Source organism: Saimiri boliviensis, chromosome X (genome assembly GCF_048565385.1).
Source record: "Saimiri boliviensis isolate mSaiBol1 chromosome X, mSaiBol1.pri, whole genome shotgun sequence".
Classification (NCBI taxonomy): domain Eukaryota; kingdom Metazoa; phylum Chordata; class Mammalia; order Primates; family Cebidae; genus Saimiri; species Saimiri boliviensis.
In genome coordinates, this window is record NC_133470.1 from 126,730,057 (window position 1) to 126,746,237 (window position 16,181).

Here is a 16,181-nt window from a genome sequence, read left to right on the forward strand (position 1 = left end):
AGGCACCCTTTCCGGCTAAAATAAATTTTGGCTTGAAACACGGGACTAGAATTGCTAAGTACCTCTGGGGCCACTGCAAGCTCCTTAAAGCAAATATGAAGCCAGCAGTTTGACGGAATAAGGAATAGAAGAGAGAGAAAGTCTGCCTTTCCTTCAGTGCAGAATTCAGCAGCTGGTTATTTTTTGATCATTTTTAAAATTGTGGTGGCTGTGTTAGTACAGATGTCAAGGTTGTGATCAGTCAAATATTGACCAAAGTCAGGTATAGGGCCAAATATTTTAGAGCAAGATAGGGCCCTGCTTTGGTGACGGAAAAAAAAATGAATCTCAGGTTCTTGAAGCTTTGACTGATTCACTCTTCTGCTGGCTGGCTGCCTTTGACACTGAGCCTACTTACAATCAATTCCTGTAACAACCACCAGGGAGCCTAGGACAATGGAGGACCATCCTGGTTTTACCAATCACTGCTAAGGGAACCAGGGGACATTCCTTCCCACACTCAAGTCTGCCTAGACATGAACATATCCTCTCCCTGACTTCCAAAGCCCACCACAAACTACACCTGACTCTCTAACCACCTCTCTCCGATATCAACCTCTCCTCCACTTGGTGGATCTGTCCATAGCTCCCTGCACACCCTGGGCTTGTTACCATCCTGGACCCACTTCATGCTACTTCCTCCCTGTCCCCATCCTTCAGGGTCCTCAGCGTCCCTTTGACCAGCTAAATGCCATCACTTTACAGCTTAGTTCAAATTCTACCTTTATCCCGAATCCTTCCCCAACTCCTCCATTTCCCTTACTGGGTTTCCTATAGTACTCCTGTTAATCCACACTACCATCGCTCATCTCCCCAACTGGGCTGTATAAGCAGAGATTCCATTTTATGTTAATATGTCTCCCCCAGCACCAAGCACATAGTAGACACGGCATAAAATATATTAGTTGATTGTTAAGATTAATTATGAATTAGTTCATTAATTCAGCATAAATGGTTAGCGTATCTACCATCTGCCAAACGCTATACGTCAGAAAGCTCTGCAGAAAACCACTTTCTCTGAGGTGGTTCCCATTCCTTTGGCTTTCTTTTTCTGGGAAGGTGGCTCCAAGTAAAGGGGATTCCAGTTCTTTAAGTACAGGCTGTTTTCAGAACCAGAAAACTAGGGTTTCATTTGAAACAGACAGTCTGTGCTTGCTTTACCAGGGTCATACTAGGTCATAATCCAGTACTTGATCTGTTTAAAAATATTTACTGAGTACCTACTGTGTGCCAAGGTCTAAGGCAAGATTAATAAATATCCAGTCAGTCATGAGGACTACTTGGTAATTCAAAGATTAAGGAACACCCTTAAATAAGTGGAAGCTTATTAAGTGGCTATCTATGCAGTATGGTTTGAGGGGCCCTAGGAAAGAACTCTTGTGATCCATCTCCCTAGTTGTCTGCCATGCTATGAGTCGCTCTTACAAGGAAAATGTCATCTGAGAGAGACTCTATATCAGAACCATTTGGTGAGCCTTTTTTTTTTTTTTTAGACACAGTGTCACTTTGTCGCCAGGTTGGAGTGCAGTGGCGTGATTTTGGCTCACTGCAATCTCCACCTCCTGGGTTCAAGTGATTCCCCTGCCTCAGCCTCCCGAGTAGCTGGGACTACAGGCACGTACCACCATGCCCGGCTAATTTTTTTGTATTTTAGTAGACACAGGGTTTCACCATGTTGGCCAGAGTAGTTTCGATTTCCTGACCTCGTGATCCGCCCACCTTGGCCTCCCAAAGTGCTGGGATTACAGGCATGAGCCACTACACCCGGCCTGGTGAGCCTTTTCAAAAGACCAATACCAGGGCCTCATCTCCAGAGCTTCTAATTCAGTGAGTCAGTGCAAGAGCCCAAGTATCAAGATTTTTGTTTTCTTTTTTTTCCCTGTCTCTGCTGCTCGAATGAATCAGAACTGATAGTTTTCAGAGCTTCTCAGATGGTTCTAGGGCATAATCAGGGTCAGGAACCATTACCAAGCCAGGCGCAGTGGCTCACGCCTGTAATCACAACACTTTGGGAGGCTGGGGCCGGCAGATTACTTGAGGTCAGGAGTTCGAGACCAGCCTGACCAACATGGTGAAACCTCATCTCTACTAAAAATACAAAAATTAGCCAATGTAGTGGCACATGCCTGTAATCCTAGCTACTGGAGGTGGGGGTGCTGAAGCAGGAGAGTCGCTTAAACCCGGGAGGCAGAGGTTGCAGTGAGTTGAGATGGCACCACTGCACTCCAGCCTGGGTGGTAGAGCAAGACTCTGTCTCAAAAAAAAAAAAAAAAAAAAAAAACAACAACAACAACAACAACAACAACAACAAAAAACAAACAAACAAAAAAACCCCACAAAAAACAAACAAGAAAGAACCATTACTAGCCACAGTATGTAGGAGTAGCTATTAAGCTATTATCAGCCACAGAATGTAGGAGCTATTTATAGTAAGAGACTTGCAGATTGTCTGGTCCATTGTTTCCTAAATTTTTATTACAAAAACAGATTCCTGGGCCACATCCTGGACTTATCAAGGGGTTGTCTTCTGGAAGAAGTGGTAATCAAGCTTTATTATGACAAGAGTTCAGTAAGAGGCAAGTCTCCTCACACCCATGAGATATCAAGTGCCTGCTGTCAACACAGTATTATTTTCTGTGATGTAAGAGGTATAACATTAAACACATGGTGGGGGTATTCAGGAAGCTTTCAGTATAGCTAAAGTGAGAAGATCTCTCTCAGTGGAGTCTTGTTAATGTAGTTATGTTCTGTAACATTTCCATGAACATTGAATTAGTGAACACTGAACTGTTGCTACAATATTTCGTATAGATTATGGTGCTAAATTTTAAAAACAACTCATCCTAGTAGCTTCTATGTTCTTTATTTTACAAAGAGAAAATGAGGGTCACAAGTGTTAAGTGACTTGCCTGAGGCCACTCCACTCACAGGTGCCAGAGTCAAGATTCCAACCCCGTCCAGCTGGTCCCAGAACTGTAGTTTGCTTCTTGTACTACACTGCACTGCCCCCTATCGTCTCCACCCTCTGATTACCTCTGTATGGGAACTGACACAAGAAGGCAGAGCATCATCTTGTCCCACTTGGGCTGGGAACGTGTGCATTGGGTAAATAAAAATTTCCACACTCTGCACATGTCTGCAAATGACCAGGGAGGTGCCGTGAGTATTGATTTTGGGGATTATAAATAAATTGTAGGGAGTAGGCAAATTTGCAAACAGGGAATCTGCAAATAATGAGGATCGACTATACATGTATGCAAGGCTGACATTCAGTCGGGATGGCCATACCAGTTGTAAAATATGGAAAGATTCTTTCACACTGATTGGTAAGAAGGCACTGCCCTAAGCTTCCCGGATGCCACCTGATCGCTGCTTCTTGACCTCCTTACAAACATAGATCAACTAAAGGATTAACATCTGGCACAAGTAGGAGGCCTGCAAGACTCTGCTCTGGAGCTATTACTGGCTTCCTACTGTACAGGTAATTAAATGTTTTGACAATTACATCCGTGTGTATGTGCTCATCCACTTCTATGATCCAAGGGCTTAGAGAGCACAAGGCTGAGAACTAGAATGTAAGCTCGGTGAGGGCAGGGACCATGTCTGTCTAGTGCACTGCTATATTTCCAGCCTAGAAGAGTGTGCAGAATAGTAGGTATTTAATAGGCTTAATGAGTGAATGAACAAATTAGGGAAATGCTCATTGAGGTTAATTAGGCAAAGCAGTTTGGAGAACATGAGTATCAAACCGGGTCTTAAAAGAAACAGACATGTATTAGAAGAGATGTGGCATAGCACAAGGACAAAAGTCCATAGGGTAGTAAGACCTAAGAAGACAATGTTCCTAAGAAGGAGAAGGAAATCAGCCTGACCACAGCAAAGGGGCCATGGGTTGGGACCTGCAGAGTGAGCAGAACGGAGGGTAAGAGAATGTTGGAGGCACTGGGATGGGAAAGTTGAGATGGAGATTGGGGGGAATGTTAGGTCCTTTGTTTTGCACCTAAGTTTGAACACTTGATTTTAGTTTAGGTTGCTGTGATGGCTGGAAGCTGGATTTCCTTCATTCCTTCAACCAATATTTATTGGCACTTACTCTGTGCCAGGTGCTGGCGATACAGTAGTAACAAAACATAATCCCTACCCTCACGGAGCTGACATTCTAATGAGGGACAGAGAAGATAAACATGTAAATATAAGATCTCATGGGAATGTAAAATGGCACAACCACTTTGAAAAACAGTCTGGCAGTTTTTTAATAGGCTAAATATACACTTACTATTTGACCCAGCAATCGTATGCTTGGGCATTTATCTCAGAGAAATGAAAACGTATGCCCACAAAAATCCTGTACACAAATATTATAGCAGCTTTATTTGTAGTAGCCAAAAACTGGAAATAGCCCACATGCCCTTCAATGGGTGCATTATTTAAAAAACTGTGGTACATCCACATCATGGAATACTGTGGACTTCTACTCAGCAATAAAATGGAACAAAATATTGATACGTGCAGCAAGTTGGATGAATCTCGAGGGCATTTTGCTAAGTGAAAAAAGCCAGTCTCCAAAGGTTACATATTATATATTTATATTTATATTTGTTTGTTTATTTATTTATTTTGAGACGGGGTCTTGCTCTGTTGCCCAGGCTGGAGTGCAGTGATGTGATCTCGGCTCACTGAAACCTCTGCCTGCTGGGTTCAAGCAATTCTCCTGGCGCAGCCTCCTAAATAGCTGGGACTATAGATGCACGCCACCACGCCTGGCTAACTTTTTGTATTTTTAGTAGAGATGGGTTTTCACCATGCTGGCCAGGCTGGTCTCAAACTCCTGACCTCATGATCCACCCACTTTGGCCTCCCAAAGTGCTGGGATTACAAGTGTGAGCCACCATGCTTGGCCTTTTTGTCTGTTTTTCAAAGAGAAGTGGTCTTGCTCTATTGCTGAGGCTGGAGTATAGTAGTGCTATCGTAGCTCACTGCGGTCTCCAACACCTGGGCTCAAGCAATCCTGCTGCCTCAGCCTCTAAAGTAGCTGAGACTACAGGTGTGCACTAGCACACCTGGCTAAATTAAAAAGAAAAATTCTTAGAGATGAAGTGCTACTCTATGTTGTTCAGGCTGATCTCAAACTCCTGACCTCAAGTGATCCTCCCACCTCAGCCTCCTAAGTAGCTGGAATTCCAGATAAGAGCCACACTGCCTTGCTTCCATTTATATACTATTTTTGAAATGATAATATTACAGAAATGGAAAGTGGTTGACAGGGATTGGGGGTAGGGGGTGAAGTGAGTGTGGTTATAAAAAGACAACATGAGGAATCCTTTTGTTGATAGACTTGTCCAGTGACTTTTTAAAATTTTAAATGTTTGTGGATACATAGTAAGTATATATATTTGTAGGGAACATAAGATACTTTGACACAGGCATGCAATGTTTAGTAACTATATTATGGTAAATGGGGTATCTTGACTGTGTTGGTGGACATATAAACCCACATATGATAAATTCATGTTGAACCATATACATATGTTGTATCATTTTTCCTGGTTTTGCTATTGCACATAGTCTTTGTTTTGTATTGTTTTGTTTTGTTTTTTGAGATGGAGTCTTGCTCTGTCACCCAGGCTGGAGCGCAGTGGTATGATCTCAGCTCACTGCAACCTGTGCTCCTGGGCTCAAACGATTCTCATGCCTCAGCCTCCTGAGCAGCTGGGACTACAGTGTGCTCCACCACGCCCGGCTAACTTTTTTGTATTTTGTGTAGGGACAGGATTTCACCATGTTGGCCTGGCTGGTCTCAAACTCCTGGCCTCAAGTGGTCCACCTGCCTCGGCCTCCCAAAGTGCTGGGATTACAGATGTGAGCCACTGTGTCCAACCTATTGCACATAGTTATGTAAGATGTAACCATTGGGAGAAACAGGGTAACGGGTACATGGTATATCTCTGTACTATCGCTGCAACTTCTTGTGAGCTATAATTATTTCAAAAGAAAAGCTAAAAAATATAATATTTCAGCTCTGATGAAGAAGTAAGCAATATCAGGAGACAGTGACAGGTAGATGCTATTTTAGGAAGAGTAGTCAAGGAAGGCTTCTGCAAGAAGGTGAGATTTGATAAGACCTGACTAACAAAGCAAACCCACACTGGGTCTATGATCAGTGTGGTTAGTAGTAAATTCTAACCATACATCAAGCATGTTTTAGTGCAAGAACTGGTGGCCATTTTCAAGACAGGAGATTGGGAAGTTCGGACTGACTGCCCACTGCCCACTAGGCAACTGCACGCGTGCAGCAAAGTATCAGGGAGGGGACTACTGGCAACAGCAATGGAGGGGTGGGGCTTGCCTGCCCAGAGACAGAACTGGAACTGAGAAAGGCCTATCTGCCTGGGAGCATTGTGTGTATATATGTGAGAGAGTGCATGAGTGTGTCTATATGTGAATAGTGTATGTATGTGAGAATATGTACGTGTATGAGTGTGTGAGTGTATGTGTGTGAGTGTACATCGAGGATCTGTGTGAGTCTATTATGTAGGAGTGTGTGAATGAATGTATGAGTATATTGTGGTATGTACCAGTGTGTTTGTATGTGTGTGAGTGTATCAGTGTGTGAGTGAAGTTCACACAGATGAAGACGAGGTCTGGGAGCTGGGGGTCATGGGGAGAGAGGCAGTTAGCTTGAACCAGGATCGATCTGAACCCTGCTCTTGCCTGGTGAGGCCATGCTGTGCACTTGTGTTCCATCCCTCACTATGTCATCTCTGTGTCTGGAAAATCTTGCCCCACCCCTCAAGGTCCAGCTCAGGTGCAGCCTCCTCCTTTACGCCTTCTCTGATTTCATGTACCTTACCCCCAACAGATGTGACCTCTCCTGTGGCTATACGTTGAGGGTATGGCATCCATGCTGGAGTGCAGAGGACTGTTGGGGACATTAACAAAGGGACAGGTAGGCTGGAGGTAGAGTGAGGGTTCTGAATTTTGCACATGGAAGTTTTGCACCTGGGTTTGTGCATTTACATTAAGATTGCTCTATGGATATAACCAATAATGGACACTGAACTTTCTAAAATCCAACTCTTGAGGAGAGGGGCCTGCAAATTTTTACTTTTAATAAGTAGTCCTGGCAGCTATTATGATCAGGTATGTTTAGGAAACACTGTTCTACTTTAAATCTCTCAATGTACAGTTGATGAAACAGATCCAGAATGAAGAACTGACTCATCTAAGGTCACACAGCCAGTTAAGTGACTGCACTAGGACGAAGATGAATTTGTTTGTCCAACTGTACCTCCCAGCAACTTTATTAAATTCCCTCACATACGGTGCTGTGTCTCATACATTGTAGGTCATTTATATGAATAAGATTAGCACCTATCACTGTCCAGGACTTTATGAGAGTTCACATTGAACAGATACATTTTAATGGAGCATAGCCAAAAAGAAGTGGAAACTGTATTTGGAATTGAGTCAGTGGGCAGCTTAAGTGGGTAAAGCAGAAAGTTCAGGACAGAACACAGCGCAGCGCAGCCCTTCAAAGTCCTCAGCTTTGGACGTGAGCAGAGACATGGTATTCTTTAAGTTCACTCCTAAATCTGAACTCCCAACCCCATCACTGTTGCTTTCCAATATGGAAATGTCATCTCTTCTCAGTCAGGAGGAAGGGCAATGGCAAAGAGGCTCACTCACCTGATGAGTGTGCAGAACTGTAAGAACGATGAATTCCTTAGCGCTCCTACAGAGAAAAGAGGGAACAGGAGAGTAGTGTATCATGCACTAGGTATTCATCTAGTACAAGAAGCAACACCAGAATTTTCCCCTGGCTGCATTCAGGTATATGGATTAGGACAGAGGGCAATCTGAGTGTCTGCATGGAAACTTTGCCTGCCATCATTTGTGGAGGCTGACACAAGCCATCCATATTAGTTCACAAAGGTATCCGAAGATGGTATTACCATTACCTCTGGAGTTGTCATTTTTTAGGTCTTCTTTCATATTCCTTCTCACATACTCTCTGTAGAAATCTCCAAACCTTAGTCGCAATTTTATCTGTAGACTGGAAAATTCTCAAGGAAAACTAAAAGCCTACACTGTGGAACTCAAAGTCAGAGAGTCCTGGGAACCATGTACAATAATTGTTAGTAATTTGATATTTAAGTGAGAGGAGAAATTCAAAGGAAAAACCCAAAGGAGGTCATTTGGTCACCATGACTCATACTCAGCAGATTTGTTTTAATTGAGGGACCGAAAAAGAGAGCCAAGGAGCAACAGATGGAAGCCAAAGCTCTCCAGATAGCAAATATTCAAAAGAATGAAGAATATGAAACTCTTGAGGCAAGAATTATGCCAATGATCAAAGAGGCTGTGAGGTATGAAAACTCTCTCCCAGGAATACATAATCCTTTAAAAGAACTAAAAGAAATGGAAATAGTTTGCCTTGAAGGAGCTTCCCCTCTCCTTGTTGGCCCTTTTCAAATGTTTACGTGAACAAAGTTATTTAAGAAGTAGAGTCAAGCTGCCCTTGGGTTTGGGTATTCAAGAAATGCCAAGGCCTGCAGCTCAAGGACTTTGAACATTTCCCACATTTGGTGAGGCAACCTACAGGGATTAATCAGCCCCAGGGCCTGAGAAGTTCCCAGAAGTAAAGAGCTGTGTTCCAGGAAAAATACTACAGGAAATCTTTCATCTTGAACAGGGAAGGGGAATAACAGAAGTTGGATTACGTGACTCGTCTCCTCCAGCCCCTTCCATGTCTCCCCATTTCATTTCGAACAAAGCCGCAGTCCTTATGATGGCTTCAACGGTTCTCCATTAACTGGACCTATTTTCTACAACTCTCCTCTTTCCTTACCAACTCCAGTCCTACTGGCTTCTCCCCTGTTCCACAATTATGCCAGACACACTCCTGGCCCTAGGGTCTTTGCACTGGCTGTTCTCTCTCCAATGCCTTCTCCTCCTTAAGTCTTTTTTTCAAATGTCACCTTTTCAATGAGGTCAACACTGGCCCTAGTGTTCAGTTACATTTTGCACCCCTGTGCCCAGCACTCCTGATCGTCTTTACCTGCTCTATTCTCTGTTCTTAATAACATTTATCAACTTCTAATATGTGGCACAACTACTTCTCAGCTTTTCTGCTTATGATGTGTTGCCTTTCACTAAAATGTAAACTCCAATGAGCCAGGGATCTTTGTTTGTCTCACTCACTGCTGTATCTTCAGTATCTGGAACAGTGCCTGATGCATCGAGGACAATAATAAATATTGGTTGATTGATTGAATGAATGAATACCCACTGGCTCCCAGGGTTATCAAGAGTGTGCTCTGCTTTAACCCTGAAGGAGCTCTGGAGCCCCTCACAAAATCAGCCTACCTTGTTCTAGAGTGCAAAGATAGCCACTAAAAGCAAAGCAGTGACTTCCAAGGGACAAGGCTGGAAAAACCCCAACATGCCCTAACAGGATAGAAATAACTCACCCCATATTGGTGTGGTAGCAGAGGGTGGAGGGTGGGGAAATGCAATAGACAACTGAACTTGGAGAAGAGACAAAGTAAAGATCATTAGGGATCAGACACATTTCAGGGCATTGAGCTGGAGGGAGCATGCCAAGGAAGACACTCGAGGAGGTAGCATTCCAAAGCTCTCCAGAGCTAGTTAGAGGGTGCTGTTCCACACACAGAACGCTAGGTGTGCCTTTGAAGGCAAGGGAGGAGCTCTGGGACCAGATGGGCTTTTGGGAACCCCAGAAAGACGAGTAGGATGAAAACACTCTGAACCAGGAGGAGTTGAAGGAGATGGAGGTAGAGATGAAGACAGACTATGCAAGGGGATGAGAGAGAGGGTGAGAGAGGGAGAGAGGAAAGGCGAGAGAGAGAACGAGCAAGCATGTACATGGTTCCATCTGGAGTGAAATAACCAAGCTCCCCCAAACTGAGGTTAGCCTACGGAATTAAGAGCCTCTACCTCTTATTCTCTAATTCATTTTCAGCAAATCTACATCAGGGTGTGCGTATGTGGTGTGAATGTGGGGTAGGAGAGTGTGTATAGTGTGTGGTGTGTGTGTGCGTATATGTGTGTAGGGGTAAGGGATGGGTAAAGACGATGTGATTACTCTGCATTTACAGAGAACAGTGATCCCAAAACATTCCCTTTCTTTGTCATCTGCTGCCATCTGGGGAGGGCATTAAGGGGCCACAAACACTACGGGCAGTATCCACACTGGGAGGTTCTTTTCCTCAACCCACTGGCCAGGGATTCTGATTTTTTTCTGGAGCGAAGGAGTTGGTTAATGTCTTGCTTGCACTGTGCATGTCTAGGATGTTCTTTTCGTGGTTTGATTCTCATCTGTCACTTGGTCTGTCCCACCAGACAAAAACAAAGGGGCCGAGATGAGGAGATTTCTCGAGTGGAGGGAGGTGGAGGTGAGACTCCAGCAGGGAGTTCTTTGTGTTTGTTCACATCATTGTGAAGCCAGTGTGCGTGAGACGCTAAGCCAGTATGTGTGAGGGCTCCTGCTAACCCTAAATAGCTGGCCCCTGAAGTTCAGGAACCCTGTCTAGGGCTTCTCTGCCTGGAAGGATTCTGCTCTCAGAATGAGGGAGGACAGTGGTAGCCCCATGTCACTGGTGAGACAGGGGTAGGGATACTGATCAGCTCCTGCCAAGAGGCCCCTGTTACCTGATAAGTTCTATGAGCCTCTCCCTGGGGGCTTCACTCACGTCTTCCTCATTAATAGCCACAATCTGGTCACCAGCCAGGAGCTTGTTCTCAGAGGGGCCTCCTGCAAAGGAGAGGAGAGAAGTGTGAGGGCTTAGGGCTACTGCTGGGAAAGTCCAGGTCTGGGAAAGTCCCCTGTGACTGCAGAAGCTGAAGTGGGTGCTGAGGCCTGGAGATGGTGCAGGCTGAGCAGTGGTGGTGTACGGGGTGCTATTCGAGCTTTCTGCTGCTGCTGCTGCTGCTGCTGCTGCTTATAAGCAGATGGAGGGCAGAGGAATGAAGACAGAGAATGGCGTGGACCTCCTTTAGCTCCATGCCAAGGAAGACATGCTCTGGACTTCAGGAGGGAGCATTCCAAAGCCCTCTAGAGCTGGTTTGAGGGTGCTGTTCCAAACACAAAATGCCAAGTCTGCCTTTGAAGGCAAGGGAGGGGTTCTAGGACCAGGTGGGCTTTTGGGAGTCCCGGAAAGATACGTGGGTTGAAAAGACTTTATCTGGGCATGGTTTGGTAGCAAAAGGTCCCACACTCAGATGAGGTCAATACATGTTTTACTGGCTTGCTTCTTAACAAGGAACACAGACTTCCATCTCACAGAAGGGACTTGCTTAGGCACAAAGAATGACTTCTAGACTACTGGAGGTGGTCAGGTGACAGGAGGAGGGGGAAGGATCTTCTTACTTGAATATTATTCATACTTACTGGTCTGGAAGGACTTAGGCATTGACTTATCTGAAGACAGAAGGAAAAAAACCTAAAGGGTTATTTTTTTCAACACTGAGAAATGTCACCGTCCAATAAACAAGGGGAACAAAGCACATACCCTTGGGCAGTTAGATATTTGTTTTCTTTCCTTCCCATTTCTTTCTTTTCTTTCTCTCTCTCTCTCTCTCTCTCTCTCTCTCTCTCTTATTTTATGGAATCTGACTCTGTTGCCCAGGCTGGAGTGCAGTGGTGCGATCTCATGCAATCTCAGCTCACTGCAACCTCCCCCTCCTGGGTTCAACAGATTCTCCTACCTCAGCCTCCTGAGTAGCTGGGATGACAGGTGTGCTCCACCACACCCAGCTAATTTTTGTATTTTTAGTAGAGATGGAACTTGGCCATGTTGGCCACGGTGGTCTTGAACTCCTGACCTCAGGTGATCTGCCCACTTCAGCCTCCCAAAGTGCTGAGATTACAGGCGTGAGCTGTCGTGCCCACCTCTCCTTCCCATTTCTACTGCAAGGTTAAGAAAGCAGACCTATACGAGGGCCGTACCTTCTTGATTGGGGCAAAGGATGAGGGCAGAGGGGTATCACAAGGGTGTGCTACCTCTGATGTTTAGCAAAGATCTTCTTGGAGAAAAGCTTCTCAGAGACTTGGGGAGAATGAGAAGTCTGATCCAGCCTGACTCAAATTTGAAAGAAATATTCGGTGACACGACCCACTATCAAACCCGCCTTGACTCTTGTCTATGTCCACCTTGAAGGGCCAGATCCCAACTTCTCCCTCTCGCTCCAAAGAAGGGTGCTGCCCAAATTCCAAAAATGTGAGCATACAAAGCAAATGTGTCACTTGGGCACAGCTCAAACATGTCACTTGAGCACAGCACAGTAGGTTCTACACTCTAGAGCCATTGAGCTGTGCTCAAGTGACTTATTGAGGATGCCGAGGATGGGTATGCCAGCACAGGCAGCAGGATTCAGTGCTCAACACACTGGGCCAAATCTCCTGACAGTACACTAGCTTCAGGAGCAGAGTATGGTGGTGAAGAGCCAGACAGACATGGACTTTAATCCAAATTTGCAATTCACTGGTTGTGTGACCTTGGACAAGACATTTAATCTCTCTGATTCTCTCTTACCTCATCTATAAAATGGGAAAATAACAGTATATTTACACCATAGGAATGTCGGGAAGATGAATGAGATGATAAATATCCAGCACTTAAAACAGCTGATGGATGTTGCTAAGAATTGGGTAATTGGTAGTTATACCATCCAAGGGACAGTTCTTTCAACTCATTCATTCCTTCTATCTACTTCTGCCAAAAATGCCAGTCTCTTAGGTGGAGGTCACTCTATCTATTTTCTTCCTCCTTTCCCTGTCCTCCCTTTCTTCCGTCTAACAGAAGAGGTCCTCATGGACCTCAACCGCCTTTATGAGCCTTGGCCCTTTGATGGCACTGGCAACATCAGTCTACTACTGCTTTCACGAATGGTTTGTTGGCTTGATCAACCATAATTGCTCCTCTGTGGGATACTTTTTTGTCTTTATTATGGCCTTAAGTAAAGAACCAAGCAAGTCCTGTGCATTCAGGAGCCACCTCGGCCATTTAAAGTAGGGGCTCCTGGTGGTCTATTACTAAGTGTTAGCTGGTCCCTCTTTCCCAGGATAAGTTTGATTTCTGATCAGAGATTCAAAATCTTTTTGCCAAACTGCATGACTGACCGTGGAGCCTTAGGTCAGCCGCGGACTCCTGTACTAAATTGTTGTTGTGTATGTGTGCTTTTTTTCCCCCTCTGTGCCCTCTAGTTGAAGAGAGAGCTTACAAAAATCTTTTTCTTTCCCTTGGAGGATTGCAAAATTCATCAAATTTCTGCAAGACCAGTTTGTACTCTGACTGCTCCTCTTGACTGAGCGAGAAACTGTTGTAAACATCTAAAGCCTCAGGCCCAGCAAGTCAGGAATAAAGCTCCATTCCGTCTGTCTTTTTTGTCAATGCCTAGCAGATTCAAAACAAAACAGTACTTTAGCCTTTTCCCATTTCAGTCATGATGGCAGGGCTGCCTAGCTTAGGTGGGGCTTTGCTTGTTTCATTTCACATGGTCCCTTTCAGGCCGTACTTCCCCTGCATGGCTCAAACAGGCCCAGGTGCAAACCTTGGCTCTGCTGCTTTATAGCTGAGTGACCCCGGACAAGTCATTTCTCTTTCATTATGCCTCAGTTTCCTTGTTTGCAAAATGGGAAATGATTTTACTGATTTACCTTGCAGGGGTGGCTGTGAGTATTAAACAAGACGATGCAAAGTACATAGTAGATACTTAATCAATGGTAGATGTTTGGTACTGCCACTCAGCCATTCAGAGATTTCATTATCCTTTCCTCTCCTATCCCACCTGTGGTCTGTATCTTGATTCTTGTCTTCAATGGCTGACCTATTTCATGTACATGTCTCCACAACCTGATAGTTAGATTCTTGAGAACAGGAACTGTGTATTGTATTTCCCTACAACACTGCTAGGCTTAGAGTAGGCAATCTATGAATACTTGTTGAATTAAATAGCATTGGTACTTTGTTTTGCAAGGCATTATAGCTCTTTTATGAATGTTCGATGCAAAGGGAAGCTTTATTAAGACTCAGACACTATTAAACAATCGACTGCAGCCTTTTTCTAGGGCTCCTAACAGCCTCGATGCTTTGTGCCTATCAGTCTTAAAAGGCCAGCTCCCTCGCATAGTTATTGTTTGGCAAGTCTTCAACCATTCTTCATGAATTCTTCAGCAACGCAGGTAGAATACTTGGAAGCTCTGCTTTTTGGGAGGATATGTATGTGTTGGGAGACAGGAATCAGGGCTGGGGGACACTCTGAGGGACACCTACCTGGCCTCACAGATCGAACCACCACAGGCCTCTCACTGCCAGCCACGAAGCCAAAGCCATATATAGGGTCTCGGTGAATGGTCACTTGTCGCAGTATCTCTGCTGGCAGCTGCTCACATTCCATATCATTTGCGCTCTCTTCCTGCATCACATGACTGGGGAAAAGGGAAGATGGGAGCAAAACAAGATGCACAGGGAACTAAGCCTCAGAACCAGCTGGGAGAGACGCCGGTTAGGTTCTGGCCCTGGCACCCAGGAGTTTACAGCTTCGCTTCCTACATCCTCTGGAACCAATAGAGATGATGACTGCCTCATATTTCAGATTGGAGAAAGAGAAATCTAGAAACTGTCTTCAGGGCTAGAGCCAACAGAAGAAACTGATGTCATGAGCCCGAAATTAGAGTCAGACCCTTCCTCTTAGATACTGGGACTCCAGAAGGAATCCAATGGAAATATTCTGCAGAAGTTAACTGGTATCCTCCATTGACTTAGCTATTAACTCCCTAAGGAAAACCAAAACTTGGCAGTAAGAGACCGCAAGACAGACAAGTAAGTGGCGGAAGAAATGTGAAGTTGTTCCGGAAGATGGAGCATCTTCATGAAGTCTTGATGCATTTTTTTTTGAGATGAAGTCTCACTCTGTCACCCAGGCTGGAGTGCAGTGGCACAATCTCAGCTCACCACAACCTCTGCCTCCTGGGTTCAAGTGATTCTCCTGCCTCAGCCTCCCAAGTAGCTAGAACTGCAGGCGTGTGCCACCATGCCCAGCTAATTTTTATATTTTTAGTAGAGGTGAGGTTTCGCCATGTTGGCCAGGCTGGTCTCGAACTCCTGGTCTCAAGTGATCCTCTCACCTCAGCCTCCCAAAGTGCTGGGATTATAGGCGAGAACCACCACAACCAGCCCATACTGATGCAATTTTAAGGTTGAATATATCTTAGGATGTATAAAAAAAAATAAGTGATTTAGGCAGCATATATAAATAAATGTGCGAATGTCTGGGGCCACATTTGTCCGTAATGCCAATGTCTTTCAGTTAACGAAACACCTGGAAAAGAGTTCCTGTAGGCCAGAAGGGGAGCTGCATCTTGGGGCTGCCAGCATACCTGAAAGCCCAGAGGAGCTGGGAGAAGAGAAATCGCTAACCTAACACTGGGGAGAGATTATGCATTGTTCTCCCGATACCCACAACTTAAGTGACTAAAGCTTAGGGATTCCAGAAGAGCTTCATAAATTCTCCATCAAGGGCCAGGGGAGGCATACTGCAGGCAAGAAGGGGTTTGAGTATAGTATTCAAGTGAAGAGTCCTGAAGGGTGAGGGTGTAGAGACATCGAGGCCTGTGATGACTGGTTGCCAAGGGCAGGGGAGGAGGTAAAAGGAGGAATGAATGGTCAAGGGGAAGGGCAGGGCATGTAGAGATAGAGGAGAGAGGGCCAGGGCTAAGTGACCCAGAGCCTTAGCTTGCTCATCTGGCATCAGTTACAGCCCCAGACTTTTAGTCGTTCTCTATAGATGGGCTTAAGTTTTCTAGCCTCAGTAAGTATGTTTGCTAAAATAATGGTTCAAGGCAGAGCCCTTCAGAACAAGATACAGAAGGCCAGGGCCAGGAGCTAATTAATAAGCTAGTATAAGGTTTGTAAAAATAAGTAGGAGGTTTTGACACTCTGAGAGTAATGTGATTCTTCTTCTTCTTCTTTTTTTTTTTTTGAGACGGAGTTTCGCTCTCATTACCCAGGCTGGAGTGCAATGGCGCGATCTCAGCTCACCGCAACCTCCGCCTCCTGGGTTCAGGCAATTCTCCTGCCTCAGCCTCCTGAGTAGCTGGGATTACGGGCATGTGCCACCAT

At 45.0% G+C, this 16,181-nt stretch overlaps 1 protein-coding gene across 5 annotated transcripts in view; it reads right to left on the reverse strand.

The window, feature by feature from the left end:
- Positions 1-16,181, reverse strand: part of FRMPD3 (FERM and PDZ domain containing 3) — a 151,435-nt gene that overhangs the window by 60,106 nt on the left and 75,148 nt on the right. For 2 of the 5 annotated variants that reach the window (XM_074392300.1, XM_074392299.1), the window contains exons 2-4: positions 14,334-14,488; positions 10,711-10,813; positions 7,726-7,771 (exon numbers count right to left, since the gene is read on the reverse strand). In XM_074392300.1, coding sequence (XP_074248401.1) covers positions 7,726-7,771; positions 10,711-10,813; positions 14,334-14,481 — 297 coding nt within the window. In that variant the 5' untranslated portion in view covers positions 14,482-14,488. Of the gene's footprint in view, positions 1-7,725; positions 7,772-10,710; positions 10,814-14,333; positions 15,176-16,181 lie in introns of those variants that run through there. The other 3 variants (XM_010346400.3, XM_074392303.1, XM_074392301.1) reach the window with 3 other exon arrangements.